The 16,811-nt window shown below is 46.7% G+C and overlaps 1 protein-coding gene across 8 annotated transcripts in view; it reads left to right on the top strand.

The window, feature by feature from the left end:
- Ttc7b (tetratricopeptide repeat domain 7B) overlaps window positions 1–16,811 on the top strand; it is a 228,913-nt gene that overhangs the window by 114,738 nt on the left and 97,364 nt on the right. For all 8 annotated transcript variants that reach the window (XM_078050709.1, XM_078050715.1, XM_078050713.1 and 5 more), the window contains one exon: window positions 1,626–1,763. In XM_078050709.1, coding sequence (XP_077906835.1) covers window positions 1,626–1,763 — 138 coding nt within the window. The remainder of the gene's footprint in view (window positions 1–1,625; window positions 1,764–16,811) is intronic.

The following is a 16,811-nucleotide window of genomic DNA, read 5'->3' as shown; positions in this document are numbered from 1 at the left end:
CATTTGGAATTGTACTGCTTTCTCACTGCATAGCAAATTAGTTTTTTCCCAGAGAAAAAGATGATCAGAACTCTATTTGTATGACTACTGCTGTGGCAATATTCTGGGCTACTTACTATTTGTGGATCTGCTTAAGGTCCTGTATTGTACCTTTTTAGTCAAAAGGTATTGATACTGTCTCCAAAAATGGAAAAAAGAAGAAAGGGTACATGTGGTATAACTTGAAAATCTCTCCTAAGTAGTATATGTTGTGCTTTGTTTTATTCCAGGCTTTGGTCTGGTATGGAACATACATAGCAAGTAAATAAAATGAGACAGCAGGTCCCACTTCCTTCAGGGCATCTTTTATTGGGCTCAAAAGGCACTCTGTATGGAAAACCATAGAATGAAATCTTCAAAAGCAGGCTCAATTCCATGAGAGAGGACTCACTTTGCAGGAAGTGGCCTGTCTTACATAGCCTCATTTGTCTTTGACATTTAAGAGCCAGGAATTTTAAAGTGAGTAAGTTGGATGGACCGCTAAAAGCAAATGTCTTAAACTCACAAGAAATAAAATGTTTTACCTCATTAGCGAAAGGGAAAGCGTGTGCCTGGCCTTTCCGAATGTCAGCAGGAAGATGAACATCAGCTGGGGGACAAGTGGCCCTGGAACCTCATGTCTGCTTTACTGGGGAAGACTGAGGGCTCTTTCTCTCCTTGTAGGGCCAGACAGCTCTGGAGACTTTTACTCATTAGCAGGGGGGAAAGGCAGGTGAAATTCAGCCTTACTGTCTCAGAGCTCCCTATTAGGGGAAAAGGAAAATGAACAGGCTGTCGAGCCTCCCGTGCGTGTGGTTTATCTGGAGGGATCTGTGGAGAAATTAAATTTCAAAGCAATGGAAACAAGTTGCTATAAAGAGCATTTGATTTCTGGATAGATGTGATGAGTGGGCTGGGATGTGCCCTGTGTGCTTCCGCACCAGGCAGTGGAGACTTGGATTTGGCAAGGTGTTCTCTTGAGTCCCTTGTGGTAATGCCATTTGAAGTAAAACTTGGCTTGCTTCTTGCCTTCTCTTCCACATCTGTTTTGTGCTTCCCTTTACAAGGTGAATTAGTCTTCAAGGTTCGTTCCAGTGAAGATGTCATTTAGGGATTTGAATGCTGTTCAGTGATAGAAGAAAAGCGTGATATATCTCCATGGGACCAGTGGAACTCGATGACACCATTTGGTGATGGGAAATGCAGGGCTGGGAACGTTCTCTACTCTTTAGAGCAGAAGCAGGATCACAAGTGAGACACGACAGGGTCCCTTGGTGGCTGCTGCTGCTGGCCAGGACCAGCTGTGTCTGCCATGAGGCCAGCTGTGAACCCAAGCCCAGCGAAGCTCTGCCTGCTTTGCCTGTCTCCAGACACTACTGATGGCTCACGCCTCGGGCCTTCAGCATTGGGTCATACTCTATGCCATGTGCCAGGGTGCTTTGGGGACTTGGAAAGTATGACTAGAGGTGACAGGCCCTTATTGCTGCCTTTGTCCTAGGCTCTCAGCAAACTGTGAGAGGCCAGAGTGCCTGGGTGGCTTCTCTACCATAATGGTGGCTGCGAGCATGGTCTGGCTCACCATCTGCCTCTCTCTTCCATGTTTTCAGGCCAACCGGGATGCTGTGCTGAGCAGGACACCTGAGCACAGGAGTGACCGCCTCATCAGTTTGCAGAGCGCGTCTGTGGTCTATGACTTGCTGACCATTGCCCTTGGAAGAAGAGGCCAGTATGAGATGCTGTCAGAGGTACAGCTGCTGAGTGGTTGACTTCCAAGTGGGGGTGGGGTGGCTGGGTGACCCTAGGGAGGAGCTGAGACCTGGTCCTGAGCCTCTGACCACTGACTGCCATGTGACCTGGGGCCAGTCATGAACTTTGGTTTCCTCCCGTGAAAAGGGGTGATTGGGCTGAATGATTGTATTGTGGCATTGACCCATGGCCTCTTACCACTAGTGGACCTCACCCAGCAGGCTCTGATTGTGGGAACGGAAGGCCAGTGTTGCCCAAGCACTTTTTCATCCCATGTACTCTCCTTCATAACCAAAACGGGTTGTTAATTCCCATCTGGGGTATTAATTTTCTTACAAAATGGTTTCATTTAAATTCTCAGTGCATAACTCCTGGTGACATGGCAGCTTCTGGCACATGTGTCATCAGGTTAGCTGATACAAACTTTCATGCCAGGTAAGCGCTGTCTTCCTTCACAGTGTATTCCTGGACAGAAGGGACCCAGTGGGTTCCCGGTCTTGTGACAGTGCTGTCTTCCTCTCAGGCCCTCAACCTGGAGGAACTGCTTGGGTGGAAGCTTGTCTGGCAGGCTCAGAAGGAGCCAGTTGATCTGGAATATGGTTACAATGCATTGAGTTCCTGTCCAGAATACCAGATTCCCCCTTGGTGAGGCTGAATAAGTAAGGAGACCACTTTATCTTTCTTTTACCGAAATAGAAAGAAAGAAAGGGGAAAGAAGCAACCTTATTTTGTTAACTTTTCTGTGTTATTTATTTTTCTCTTTCTAAATTTATACCCATTGCAACAGCCTCTGGGCATGAGGACAGGGAATGAAATACAGTAACAGATTGGCTGAAATCAGATAAGCGCTCACTCACCCTCTAGCCTGCCGTGATGGCCACATTAGGCAGGAACCTTGGGGAACAGATGAGCCTGCGTGGCTGGAAGCTTTTTTTAGTCTTTGATTTGGTGACTATACAGGGAAGTGGTTACTTCAAACACACAAACCCCTCATGATGTAGATAATGCAGTGTCCAGATGCCCCAGCACACATGGCCCACCCTGCCATGACTTGGTCCAGGCTCAGGGTTGGTCCAGACTGTTTGTCCCCAAGAAGTCCTAGCCCCCATGGGGTACCTGGGGTTCCCAGGCCCCTGCTCCCAACCAGCTTAGTTCCTGCTCAGCATGGCCAGGCGTGGCCCATCCGTGGCTTGGTACACCCACTCACAGTTGAGTTCTTTCAAGGTGAACTTCTTTCCACCAGACAAACCACTTGACACCTCTCTGGGTCCAAGTGGAGAGTGTTTGCAAGTCAGCTTCTGTCCCCAGTTTGAAATCTACCCACATCTGAAACAGTTGGGAGGAGCCCAAGGTGGCTGGCTCCACTCCGTGGATAGGTTCTGGCCCCTGCCTGCGGTTGGCTCTTCACTCCATGAACAGCCTTGGGGCCGGCTCCACTGTAGATCGTTCCCCCCCAGGGGGGCAGCTCCAAGGCACCTACTGCCCCCCCCACGGAATCCCAAGACCGCGTTCTCACTCAGATGACTTTGATCTTGATGCCACCCGCAGCTTCCATCTTGTAGTGATTACCTGACACCTGAGTCACAGGGTGGTCGGGTTGTGGGAGCCTCTGTGGTTCACAAAGTGACCACTGATCACATTTAAAATGGTGGCGGTAGCACCAAAGGCTGGAATGGAAGGCTGGAAGAGAGGGAATTGTATCAGTGTGTGTGTCCCCTGGGGCCTTTTGGATTTTGTGTCATATCTGTGTTTCTCTATTCGAAATGTAAGTTAATTGATAAAATATATAAAATAGAGGACATTTATGTTTTCAACATGAACATATGCTGTGACTAAGGTTGGGGATATAGCCTTGAGTAAGGAGTGGCCCCTGCCCATGGCAGCTCCCAATCTAGACTAAAGTGGCAGTGCTACCTTCCAGGTGGCCACTCCTGGGGCTGAGAAAGACCCCCAACACCCAGCCTCTGCCTTTCCTGCCCTTTCTACTCTGGGAGGAGGAGCCCCCCTCACCACCACCCCCCCCCTCCAAGCACGTGGCCGCCGCGCGCTCTGGTCTTCTAACTGAGATGATGGGTGGCTTAGGAGAAAGAGCTCACAGCACCTTGAGGCAGCCTGTCCTCCCGGAGATAGCTCTGCCACTGCAGAGGGACCAGGCCCACTGCTGCTAAGCAAGGACCCTCCCTGCCTCCGTTCCAGGCCACCTCTTGCAGTAGCCTGCTTTCCGCTTCTCCTCATTTACAAGGGTTTTCTTGAATCCATTTGGTGCTTTTCTTCCTCTCCTATTTGCTCTTCTATTTTCTGTGAACTTTAAGTTGAAAAGATAACTGGCTTTTAAAAAATTGGGGTAAAATTCACCTAGCAAATTGAGCCATTTTAAAGAGAAGAGTTCAGTGGCATTCAGTGCGTTCACACTGCTGGGCAGCTGTGAAGCCACCTCCGCCTCGCCAGCGCAGAAGTCCTAACGAGGCTGCTCATGAAGAGGAGCATCGACTAAGCTCGAAGGTTTGAGGTTCACAGTCCAGAAGCTTACTGTAGGCTCCTTGAAGAGGGCGGCCACCTTGCTTCATCTTCTGATATGGGGTGTCCGGGGGCAGCATGTAACCACATCTCGGACCGGGAGCAGAGAGGATGGGTAACAGCCCTCTAGTGAGAACTCGAGGTATTCCACTCCCATGACCTAAGGACACTGTTGCTAGGGGGCAAAATTGCGGGAGAAATAAAGAATATCTACATGCTTCTGCTCCTTTCAATGCTTTATTCCCTCAAATTACTCAATACAATTTCACTCTGTAGGTTCTTAATCAAGAAAATGACAATCCTTAATGCTAGGCACTGCAGTAGACATAATCAATTCACAGCAAATAATTCTAGATTAATTCTTAGCACTGCAAACACAATCATGACAGGCTAGTGACAGACATTCCCTCTGCGTGCTAAGTTCAAAAGTCTTAAGCCTTAGGCTTTATGTCCAGCAGATGCAGTCTCACTCAGACAGCAGTGACCAGGTCCAGAACCAAGGCAGGCTTTTCCTGGTGTGGAGTGGACGACCAATTGAGGAGAGGGTCATAGGGAGAAGTTGTGGCTCTCACCAAAGCCCAGATGAGGCTGTAGAGTTTGTTACGCAGAGGATCAGGAAATGATGACAAGTGATGGGATGTCAGATCCTCATCAGGCTTGTTTTGGCTGACCGAATCCCTGTTCATCAGCTCTGTTATTTATACTAAATTTTGGGGCTTTTGACCCCCCCTTTCAATCCTTATCAGCTACCACCAGATTTCTCCATGACATCATTTACTCTGGGGTCTGATGATCTGGTCTGGTGATCTCCACCCTGATCTCCTCGCATTTCACTTATCAGGCGTGGTCAGCCTGCCAGGGGCTTCACTCTGTTTATCAGGGTGAGGGGAAGTGACTTGTCCGAGGCCATAGTGAGGGATCTGTTGGATGTGCCTTGTGAGGCTGCAGGTTTCAAACTGGAGTTTTTAAAATGGAGTTGCTTAGGCTCAGGCCTAAGGCCATCCTCACAGACTCCCACTGGGCCCTGCCTCCCAAGAGTTCTACCACCTCCCAGAAGCACCATCCTGGGGACCAACCTGTCAATCACAGTGGGCCCTTGGGGACACCACTAAAACCACACTGAGCCATGGGGCTCTAATCCAATGTTCTAATCCAACATTTTCATCTGCCTTGCAAAAGGAAACCTCAAACCCAGTAAGCATTCCCCTCTGCTCCCCTCACCCCCCAGCCCCTAGCCACTGCTAATCTCTTTCTGTCTCTATGAATTTACCATTTGGGGTGTTTGGTGTAAATAGAATTAGCTAATCTGAGACCTCTGGTGACTAGCTTCTTTCACTTAGCACAATGCTTTCAAGGTTAGCCACATTGTAGCATGTGTCAAGATTTGATTCCGTTTATGGCTAAATAACATTCCATTGTGTGGCTACACCACAATTTGTGTATTTGTTCATCAGAGTTGGACACTTGGGTTTTCTTCAACTTTTAGTTAGTGTGACTAGTGTTGATGTGAGGGTGACTGGTTTTAAATTTCCTGTTATCTTAGTGATTATCACTATTGTCGCATATTCCATTTCCTTGTCTTTAGCGCCTGCACCATTGCCAGGGTGACAGTTCTCAAACAGGACAGGACCAGCACCCTTCTGTTCAGAAGCACACAGCTCTTCCCTCCCCTTCTTTTTTTTTTCTTTTCTTTTGTTTAATTTATTTTCCTTCCATAATGAAATATACTTCATTGTTTATATTTCTGCCATAAGTAATAACCCTGCATGTTTGAAATGAAGCAATAGATACCAATACAACAAAGGAAATAAAAGTTCCTCAGGACCCAACCATCCTAAGGTAGTTGACTATCCATTGACATTTTAGAGGCCTTTTTTTTTTTTTTTTTTTGGTACTAGGGATTGAACTCAGGGGCACTTGACCACTGAGCTACATCCCCAGCCCTATTTTGTATTTTATTTAGAGAGAGGGTCTCACTGAGTTGTGTTGCTTAGTACTTCACTTTTGCTGAGGCTGGCTTTGAACTCACCATACTCCTGCCTCAGCCTCCCAAGCTGCTGGGATTACAGGTGTGTGCCACTGTGCCCAGCTGAGACCATCTTTTTATACATTATTATGCATAAATGCATGTACATTGTGTATGATTTAAGGAATGGGATGATGTTATGTGCATTTTTTGTGGATATTTCCTATTCTTTTATCCCCCACCCATTGACATGCCACCAACCTAGTTGTCCTGGGGTACAATTCCTAGGGTTAGAGGGCTTTGATGTGAGTTTTGGATCTGCCACTAAATGATGGTGTGGTCCTAGGTGTCATCAGCCTCCTCTGTTTCTATTTCTTCTCCTATAAAATAGAACAATACTCATGTGTATCTCTGACAGTGGTGAAGGGTGTGCTTATTAATCCATATCAAGTCTCAGAACTTAGCCCAGCACAGAGAACTCATTGAATAGCAGCTGAGTGCCGCTGCTGCTACAGTTACAGCCACTGTATACATAGGAGTTACTAGGCACAGAGCATTTTAAAAACAAACATCTTTTGTCTTCAAGAAGTTTCCTGTCTAGTTACGGGGACAACTAGTAATACATGAAAAGAGACTACTGAATAGTGCAAGGTACATTAACTATATTAGAGAAGACTGGAGGGTGCACAGCCTATTAATTCCCAGGGGAATAGAGTAGGCCAGTTGCAGCTAAGTTTCTCAGATTGAGAGTGCCAGTCAAAGACTTGCAGAGCATATAGATGGAGTGGATCTAAAAGACCTGATAGGAATTAAATACAGTAGTTCCCACTATCTGCATTTTTGTTCTCTATTGTCTTAGTTATTTTTGATTGACCTTAGTCTAAAATATTAAATGGAAAATCCCAATAATAAACAATTTGTATGTTTTAAATTGCATGCCATTGTGAGTAGTGTGATGAATTATCCCACCTGTAAGGGTGAGGAACATCATCCCTCTTTCCAACATATCTATGCTGTATGCACTACTTGCTAGTCACTTATTACTTGTCTTGTTTATCAGATCAATTATCATGGTTTTGTGGTGTTTGTGTTCACATAGCACTATTTTACCTAATAATGGCCTAAAAATAGTGCTGAAAAGAAGCACCAGGGCCTAAAATGAGGAAGGACCGTAACTCTCATATGTTGTAACTCTGCCATGCTACATATGATCTAAGAGCAGGAGATACCTTTTATCATCATATTGCAGAGGGATGAAGAGATTAGGCCCAGAGGGCTGGGAACTGAGAGCCTCCTCTCCTTTTTGGTAGGAGAGAATGTTAGAAAGAGTCTGGGACTAGACTACACTATGTTGGCTAACCTCGCTTGTGCCCCTCATTGATGGGATCCAGCCATATCTCCCTACAGCTGATCTTCGAACAGGTTCTCTCTGTCTCAGGAATGATGCATAAACCCTCCTTTTTGTGAGGGGAGACTTTGGTAAACAGGCCACAGATAAGAGGTTCTGTCCTACAATTTTCCTTCCTTCTTTTGTCCCCAGCCACATCAACTCTTCCGCAAGACAGGACAGGACACATTTTCCTTCTTGGCTCCTCTCTTCTCCCTACACGCCAAAAAGGTGCTCCTGATGTGATTGCTGGCAGTCCCCATTCCTCCAGTCCCCGCACTCTCAGTAGCAGCTCTGTTGTGTGCACTGTGCAGACCCAGCTTTGAAGAGCCACGCTTACATCCGGGGAGCTGAGCTGCTCCCACAGGGCCTCTTCTCTTCCCATCCCTTTCTTCACCCTGCTTATTGCAGATGGAAGTCTCTTGCAGCTCAAGACCTACTGCCTCTGTTTGTGCCCACATCAAGCCTTCCTTTTCTTCAGGGCACTGTTCAGCCAGAACTGGGCATGGAGCATGGAACAGGGGAAACACAAACCTGAGTTTTATCACAGCCTTGGTCCAACAGGTTTAAATAGAAACACAATGTTTACCATCTTGCCAGTGCTATGAGTTTTCATGTTTTTTTCAAGACTAATTGTGAGCCCTGCTGAAAGATTTGTGTAGGAAGGAACACTTCTTCTTCCCCTTCAATTTAAACAGCAGCACTAGTTGGCATGACAACCCGCACTATTAAAAGCAAAGCAAGGAGCGCTGCTTCCTCTATGTTTCAGAATGAGCCCACGCTGCTGGGGAGGTTGCTTTCTGGAATTTGACTATTGATGGCTACATTTTGGCAGAATATTATGGGGTCCTTTTGGAAGGTTGTGTGTATTCTCCCTACATCGATGTGGCAACTTTGTAAAGACAGAAGTGGTATTTTTATCTTTCCCCTTGAACTCCTGATCATTTGTTTATGATAAATCTTAACAGCACTGTAGTTCTGTGGGGAGAGCCATCTGCATGGTGATTGTCCCAAAGGGACTGTCAGGGACTGTCGTGGGGAGCCATGGGCCTCTTGTGCAGCCCCACTGGCTCCCATTAATCAATAACTGGACCTGGACCTGGGAGCCAAGGTCCCTGGAAGGAAAGGCATCAGTGTGTCTGAGTGCCACAGACTTGAGCAACCAAAGCAGAATCCCCCTCCCAGTGGACGCTCAATAAAACCTTGTCGAGCATCAGTGCTTCTCAGTGGCTGTTTAAGCTGCTCTGCTCTGCTGTCCCTTGATAGGCAATGAGTATATCTTCCCCAGTCAGGGAAAAGGTTAGAGATTGAGTGGGAGTCAGGCAGCAGAGGGGGAGATGGGCCCGGCTTGGAGCAGAGCCCCTGGACTGATCTCAACTCTCATCGATCTTTGTGGACCAACTCAGTGATCTTTGTGGACCAACTCAGTAGAGACTTCCAGTATCATTTTGTATGATGGCTTTCCCCAAAGAATCTAAGCCCCTGACATGGCCACTAGAGTTTCCATAGCCCTATTATGAAGCATTTTTTTTTTAAATGAAGTGTTGGTTTCTTCTTCTGATCCTATTTAAGCTACTCCTGTTGCTCCCAGGAATATTGGCATTTTCATTGAGGGTCACAAGGTATATACCTCATGTTTTGTTTGAGCGTTTAACATAAAAATTTCTTTAAATATGCTGTCTTAATCTTTTTAAAGGGTGCAATTCAGTGGTGGTCAGTTACATTCCCGTTGTTGTGCAACTATCATCACTAATTACAATTTTTTTCCATCAGTTCAACAGAAACCATACCCATTAATCAATAACTACCCCTCTTCCCTCCCCCTTGCCCTGGCAACCTCTAATCCACTCTCTAGCTCTTGAGTCTACCTGTCTTGGGTGTCTGTAGGATGGAGTAATGGGGTGCTTGCTTTTTTGTGTCTGGCTTGTTCTTTAGCTGGTATTTGGAAGGTTCAGCCATGTTGTGGTGATTCATCTGATGGTGTGTGTCAACCTGTGTTGAACTTTTCTGCCCCAGTCCTGGGATTGAGCTGCCCCCCACACCCTCTGCATAGGCTGGCAACGCTCTGCCACCAACTACCTCCCTGCCCTGGTTAACTCTTCGGGAACTGCCACATTCTCTTTTCATAGCAGCTGCACTGTTTTACACTTCACTGCGGTGCACAGGGTTCTGCATTCCCACAGCCTCAACCAGCATGTGCTACTTTGGTCACAGTCATCCTGATATGTGTTAAGTGGTATTTGCTGTGGGTTTGATTTGTGCTTAGTTCCCTCATGACTAATGATATTGAGCATCTTTTCATGTGCTTATGGGCCGTTTGTTTGTGTTCTTGGCAGAAGACTGTACCCATTTTTAAATTGGGTTTTTCCATTTTATTGTTGAGTTGCAGAGTTCTTTATTTATTAAACATAACAAACTCTTGTCATATATTTAATTCACCAGGATCTTCTCCCATTCTGTATGTTGTCTACTTACTTTCTTGATAAAGTCCTTCAGTGCATAAAAGTTTTAAATTTTGGTTAAACCTACTGCTGTATATATTTTATCTTTTGTTTCTTATGCTCTTGGTGTCATGTCGAAGAATCTAAGGTTATGAAGATTTACCCCTGTGTTTTCCCCGAAGAGTTTTATAGTTTTTGCTGTTATATTTAGGTTGTTGGTCTGTTTTGGGTTAATTTTGCATATGGAGTGAGGTAAGGATCCAGTATTCTTTTACATGTGGAAATCCAATTACTTCAGCACTATTTGTTCTTCTATCCCCTGTTGAATGGAGTTGACACCCTTGCAAAAACCAATTGACCATAGACATATGGGGTTTTCCCCTATGATTTTAATTCCATCTCCTTGGTCTTGATGTTTATCCGTATTGCAAACAGGCAGCAGGTCACACTGGGCCTGTGGTTAGCAACCCCTGCTTCAGTCCCTTCTAAGATGTCGCCAGCTCTTTCTCTGCAGTTCATTGCTCTTCATCATGGTTGGTCTGGGATCCTCTTTGCAGGTTAGCTGACGGGCTACATTCTAGATATTCATGTTGGTTCCTTCATTTAAGCATTTAGTACATACTGTTTTGTACATGAGGTACCACTGGTCTGCCACTCTCTGATTCCTTCCTTCCTTTGTCCTATCAAGAATGATGCAACCCAGGTGGAGGACTAAAGTCTGGTGCCCTAAGCCAGGGAGGTAGACCAAAAACCCAAAGGGAGAGGCCTTTGAGGAGGGGGAGTAGAGGAATGGGATGCCCATTTCCAGACTATAGTGCTCTTGGCAAAGATAAGAAAGAGCAGCAGATCCACAGATGGAGTTGTTTATGTGGTCCTTAGAGACGCTTCACTTTTGTGCAGACGTGGCCATGTTCCCTTGTGGAGTCAAGAAGAGGACGTACCAGAGGGTGGCGTCCAGCACTCAAACCCTGTAATAAAGTCTGGGACTTTGAAAACACAACCAACTCCCCACTCCTTCCACAGTGACCAGAGGCAATGATATCATTTCATTTAAGTGTTTGCCAAAGTAATAAAACTTCATAACTCCTCTGCTTGGAGCAGTCTTACTGTTTTAAAGCAAGAAAGAGAAATCGAAGGACTATGGTGGGGATATGGAGTTTGCTCTGTTTTATTTCCAACATAAGGGAGAAAACTTGAGCAGGCTTTGATTCAGGAAGGGAGAGGGGAGGGTTTTTGTTTTGTTTTGTTTTTGTAGTGTGGATTTAATCCAGAGGTGCTTTACCATTGAGCCATATCCTCAGCCCTGTATTTTTGAATTTTTTAAAATTTTTATTTCTTACATAAATGACAATAGTAGAATTCATTACAATCATAATTAACCATTCACAGCACAATTTTTCATATCTCTTTTGAGACAAGGTCTTGCTGAGTTGCTAAGAGCCTCACTATGTTGCCGAGGCTGGCCTCAAACTTGAGCTTCTTCTGTCTTAGCCTCCCAAGTCTCTGAGATTACAGGTGTGTGCTGATGTGCCTATGCTGTACCACTGAGCCTAGAGAGAGGTCTTTTATTTAGAGCTGAGGTCCTGAAAGTGTGCCTTTTAGAAACTTTTCCTGGGCCCAGAATCCTGTGGAGCAGATCTCAAACTCCATTTTAATTTGTGCTTTTATTTTTAGTTAGTTTAGAAATAAGAGCCCTGGATTGAGTATCATGAGACCTAGATTTTGACTTTAGGTCTGCCACCAGGTGACCCTGGGTAGGGGCTGTCTCCTCTCTGGATCTTATTTCCACATCTATAAAGTTAAGAAAGGGACCGAATAATCTCAAAGGTCTCTACTTGCTCTATGACTATGTCATTCTGTGAGTCTAAAATAATGGTCCAGGATGTGGTGGGTTTTCATTGTTAAAAGTAGAAAGTAAAATAGTGACCACACATAGGTTAAATGCCTCTATGACAAGCATTGTGACACCGCTGCAAGGCACTCCACTTAATGCCGACTCACTAAGTACATATGATGCAGAGAAGGAAATGGTCCTGATGTGGGGTTCCATGCGATGAGAACTGCCTGGATCCAGCCCATCTGGCTGCTGGGCGTAGACGAGGACGGTTCCCTGTGTTACTCTTCTCTTTTGAGGGTGATGGACTTCAGACCTGGGCGTCAGGCTAAGTGGGAGAGGTGCCTAATGATTTCTGCCCCTTCCCATGTGGGTTTTGGTTGCTGACTTTCAGTCTTGAATTCCCAAAATAGACACTGGCTTCTCCTTGCTGTGGCATTGTGCAGCTGTCACTGCCAGGCACCCAGTTGGTGTCATTGGTCTGTGCGCACAAGGAAGGTAATTGACTAATGCCTTCCTCTGACAGAGGAGCGTCTTGTTCCCAAAGCCCATCAAGGTGGATGCACGTGAAAAGCCAAAAGAGACTGGACAAGCACAAGCCCAAGTTTCAGAGGGAGAGATTCTTGAAGTGACATTTGGATGACCACTCAAATGATTAGGATGCCCTGTAGGGTCTCAAGACTATATCCACGGCATCATGTAAGTGCTACCTGAGCTTCAGAGAGGTGGCAAGTGTGATCCCTGAATGTACCTGTCTTTCCCGGTAGGACATAATACTGCTGCCATGTCCACTTCTTTTCTTGCAAGGAAAATGATTTGGAGATGTCACCTCCAGCTTTGTGTGGGTGACTCGGATCTGTAGTTCTGGATTCGACCCTGTATTCCCTCTCCCTAGGCCTCACCACCCTATCCACCTGATACCAGAGTGGAAAGGGGCCAGAATCTCGCTCTCGTCCCTCCTGTCCACTCTCCTTGTGCCCTCTTTATACTACCCTGTTTCACAAAAGCAGCATCCACAGCTGTCACATTACAGCATTCGCTCAGGCAGACGCCCTCTGGGGTATTTGCCATGCATCACTTCACTCAACCCTGAAACAGCTCGAGGCTGGGGAGGGAGGGACCTGGACCAAGCCTGAGCAGCCTGGCCCGAGAGCCAGCACCTTCACCACACCACAGGGCTGCACTCCTCCCCAGCTTCACCACACCAGGCCCTCCTCCTCCAGCAGCCTCTGACACGTCCCACCGGGCACAGACCCCTGCCATCTGTGAAATATATTTTTATCAGGGATTCTTTCCCATGAAACCATCACTAAAAGGTTTTTTTGTTTTATTTTTGTGGTGCTGGGGATTGAACTCAGCGCCTTGCACACATGCTCGCAAGCGCTCCGCTACAGGGCTATGTCCCCAGCCCGCTGTAATGCTTTTTATTTTATTTTATTAGCATATATTCTGTCCCCACCTCCCTTCAATATTAAAACTGGACATTTTTACTGTCACAGATATAAATGAGTATCCTTAAAAGGGCCAGTTAAACAATGGGGTGAGCACCTGCCCCATCTCAAGGGAGGTCATGAATGGCAATTTACCCTGTAACAACCCAGGTTCCTTTCTACATAGATGCATTCCATGAGCTGGGGCTTGTATCACTTGACGTTTATGGCAACAGAAGAGACAGTGTGTCAGATGTCCGCATGGTGTGCAAGGTGTCGGGATTTGGGGAGTGTCTGGAGCCTCTGATGCTATCTGGGCTGGTATGCTGTCACCACACATTCTGAGGATGCCAAGAGCCAGTTCATAATTGTTGATTTGCATTTCCTTTCTTTACAACACCCCTTTGGCTTATCATGAGATGTAGGTTGCTATAGTTATGAGAAGTCTGAGCTGGGAAGGACTGTGGAAGATGCTATGTGTAGAGGAAACGTGTGGCCCGCTACTCCCTTGTCCAGTTGAGCCTTTGAGATGGCTGGAGGCGATCACCAGCTGCCACAGTGCTGGTGGGTGGTACAGGATCAGTCGTGCATCTTTACTATTCTGCAAGCTGGGGAGGTTTCCCTCAGTAGCCTTGGGGATCCCCAAGAGGCCATGTGAACAGAACCCCCATTAGCAGGAAAGGTATCACTGCATCTCTGAAGCAGGCTGGGGAACATGGGGCCTTTTGAGGGGCCTTTTACTTAGCTACACTTAGCTTTATGCAGCAGGAGAGGGCCTGCTAAGTGGAGTGTGAGTGGCATGTCTGCAACTGAAGTCTCAGAGGAGCAGAGTGCCGTGGTTATAAACCCAGGCTCTAGAATTAGATAGCCTGCTTCACACCCAAGTTCACCACCAGCTCTCCGAGACCTTGTGTGGTCACTCAGCACCCCTGTGCATCAGGATCTTTACCTGTGACAAGGTGATACTCACACCTGCCTAGACCTGTAGGGTGGTTAGGATGACCTAGGGAGGCAGAGCTTGACAGTCAGTGGGAGCAGTGCCTGGCTGCATCGCAGGCATCACCAGGAGAGAAGAGAGTAACAGGCACACATTCTGTCCAGCTCTGTAGCACTGCGCCATGTTTTCTTTTTTTTACATTTTTATTTATTTTTTTTAGTCATACATGACAGTAGAATGCATTTTGATATATAATACATACATCTGCCCATGTTTTCAAGGGTCTCATATTGAATACTTTTCTAAAAGGAGGAAAGTCAGTACTATAAATTTGAGTGTTCATATATTGAGTGGAATAAAATGACTGGTTTATTATGCAGTTTGTTGCATCTTCTTTCGTAACATAAGAATGTTAAAAAGAAATTTAAAGAGGTAAGAGCTGGTTTTTCTGTAGCACTTACTAGCCTGTATCTGAGGTGCTGTTTCTTGGGCTTTTCAAGTATTAACTACTTGACTCTCCCTGAGTGCTGTTATAGCTCCCAGTTTACAGTGAGGATTGAGGTGCAAGAGGTTAATTGGCTACCCAAATGCATACACCTAGTGCATGATGATGCTTAGATTACTTATTTTGTGGATTCCCTATCCAGAGGGTTCCCAGGCAAAGGCTGTACAAACAACTACCTGCTGGGGCTGCAGGTAGGGCTTGTTGCCAGGGGAGCCTGAGGCATTTGCTTCCGGCCTTGGTTGTAGATGATAAAACTTGACTTGCTAACTCAAGCAGGAAAAGAACCTGTCAGTCTGCACTGCTTAGCTTGCAAGATCCAGAGGAGCCTGAAGAACAGACCTGAGCAGACAACAAGAGGCCACGGTGCATTCAGAAGGCCTCTGCCTGCCTGTTGCCTCTGAGACCCCCCAGTGGGAGGGGCCTCTAGGATTAGGAACCGTGGTCCCTCCCTACACCTCTAGCTCCAGATTGATGCCCAGCCCCTGATTGGCTCTGCCTAGGTCATGTGATAGCTTCCCATTGCATCCCTTCTCTCTGGGTTGTCCTGGCTTCTCCCCCCCAAATCAGAAGAGTTTTGAAGTGACAGGCAGTCAAAATGACAAACGTCCTCTACCCTAGGGCTTCACCCAGATGCTGTGCATAGTCCCCCTAGCCTCAGGACTCTGTGACCCCTCTCTGCCAGGACCAGGGCTGTCTTCTACTGTTTTCCTGCAGCACCTGGAATGGAGCGTGACACCAATTAGGCTTCCAGTAACTGTTCTGCGCCAACTGTAATGAGTGTGTTAGCCTTTGGCACAAAGGAAACGAAGGATGCACACTTATTTATAGATCTAGCTTTTGATTCAGAACAGTCTGTTTCTTGACTGAGCTCCTTTTGTTTATCAGGAAAACAGTTGATGTTTATCATTCCTCTTAGGAAAGGAAGAAGAAAAGGCATTTCAACATTTAAATGTTTCTGTGTATATATTTAAGTACTTAGTGCTTATATTGCAGTGAATTAGCAGAGTAGGGCTGTTAGAACAAGCTTCAGTTTTAATTTCCACCTATGCTTCGCTCTCCATATCCTGGCTCCTCTGCCTAATTCAGCCACTGTGATTATCATCCTCGCTTCCTCTTCCTCCATCACCGCTCATCCCCCAACCCCACTCAGTTTCTAAGACTTTTCATTGTTCACAGCGCCCCCTCACTCCTGCCTTGCCCGCCCATCCAGCCATGCCACCCTCCATCCTGCCCACTTGCTCTCCAGCAGGCTGCTCTGGTTTTCCCACAGTGCTTCTTAAAGGCACAACAGCTGCTGGTTGCAATTGGAAAGGCTCAGGGGTCAGGTTTAGATGTGGCTCTGTCACTCGGTATCTGTGCTGGTGCAGGATGAGTCCTGATGGAAGGGTACAGTGGCTTGGCCAAATTGCCCCTACCCACAATAGCCTAGAGGGAGGCAGTAGTCCATGATCTTTGCCTCCTTCTCCACCAGGGGCCAGGCACTTCCTTTTTCTACTCCTCTAGCAGATGGCTTGTCCTGCTTGCCACCTCCTGGCTGCCCTACCTCCAGCTTTGAAGGGGCAGGGCTGGGGCGTAATGTGTGCTACCTGAGGACACCCTCTTCTTAATGGGCTTCCGGGCCACCCCAGGCAGCAGCTCCTGCTGACCTCATGCTATCTGAGTGGCGTTTGTGGCTGCCCTCAAGTTGTTGACCAAGCACGTTGCCAGGGTCCCCCTTGCTCGGGACCACCCATCTCGTACCATCACTCATCCCATGGTAGGTGCCTCCAGCTGCTCGTGACTTGCTTTTTAATACAGTACAATTTAGTTAGGGAAGGTTCTCATGGTAACCAAGGTGCATGGTGTTCACATGATCTTCTCTGCAAGGAACATTTAGGATCCTGGAATTCTCTTTTCTCCTCTCCGACCACTTCACTTTGCCTTTATCATGACCTCCAGCTTTTCACTTACTCTTGATTCTTGTCTTTTGGCCCCTGGCCACTAACCCTCTTTGCATTCATTAATCTGAGAGTATCACCCTCATTCTCTTT

This window comes from Ictidomys tridecemlineatus, chromosome 5 (assembly GCF_052094955.1).
Source record: "Ictidomys tridecemlineatus isolate mIctTri1 chromosome 5, mIctTri1.hap1, whole genome shotgun sequence".
NCBI classification, from domain to species: Eukaryota; Metazoa; Chordata; class Mammalia; order Rodentia; family Sciuridae; genus Ictidomys; species Ictidomys tridecemlineatus.
Note: the sequence above shows the minus strand (reverse complement) of the source record. Positions and strands in the feature narration are given on the sequence as shown.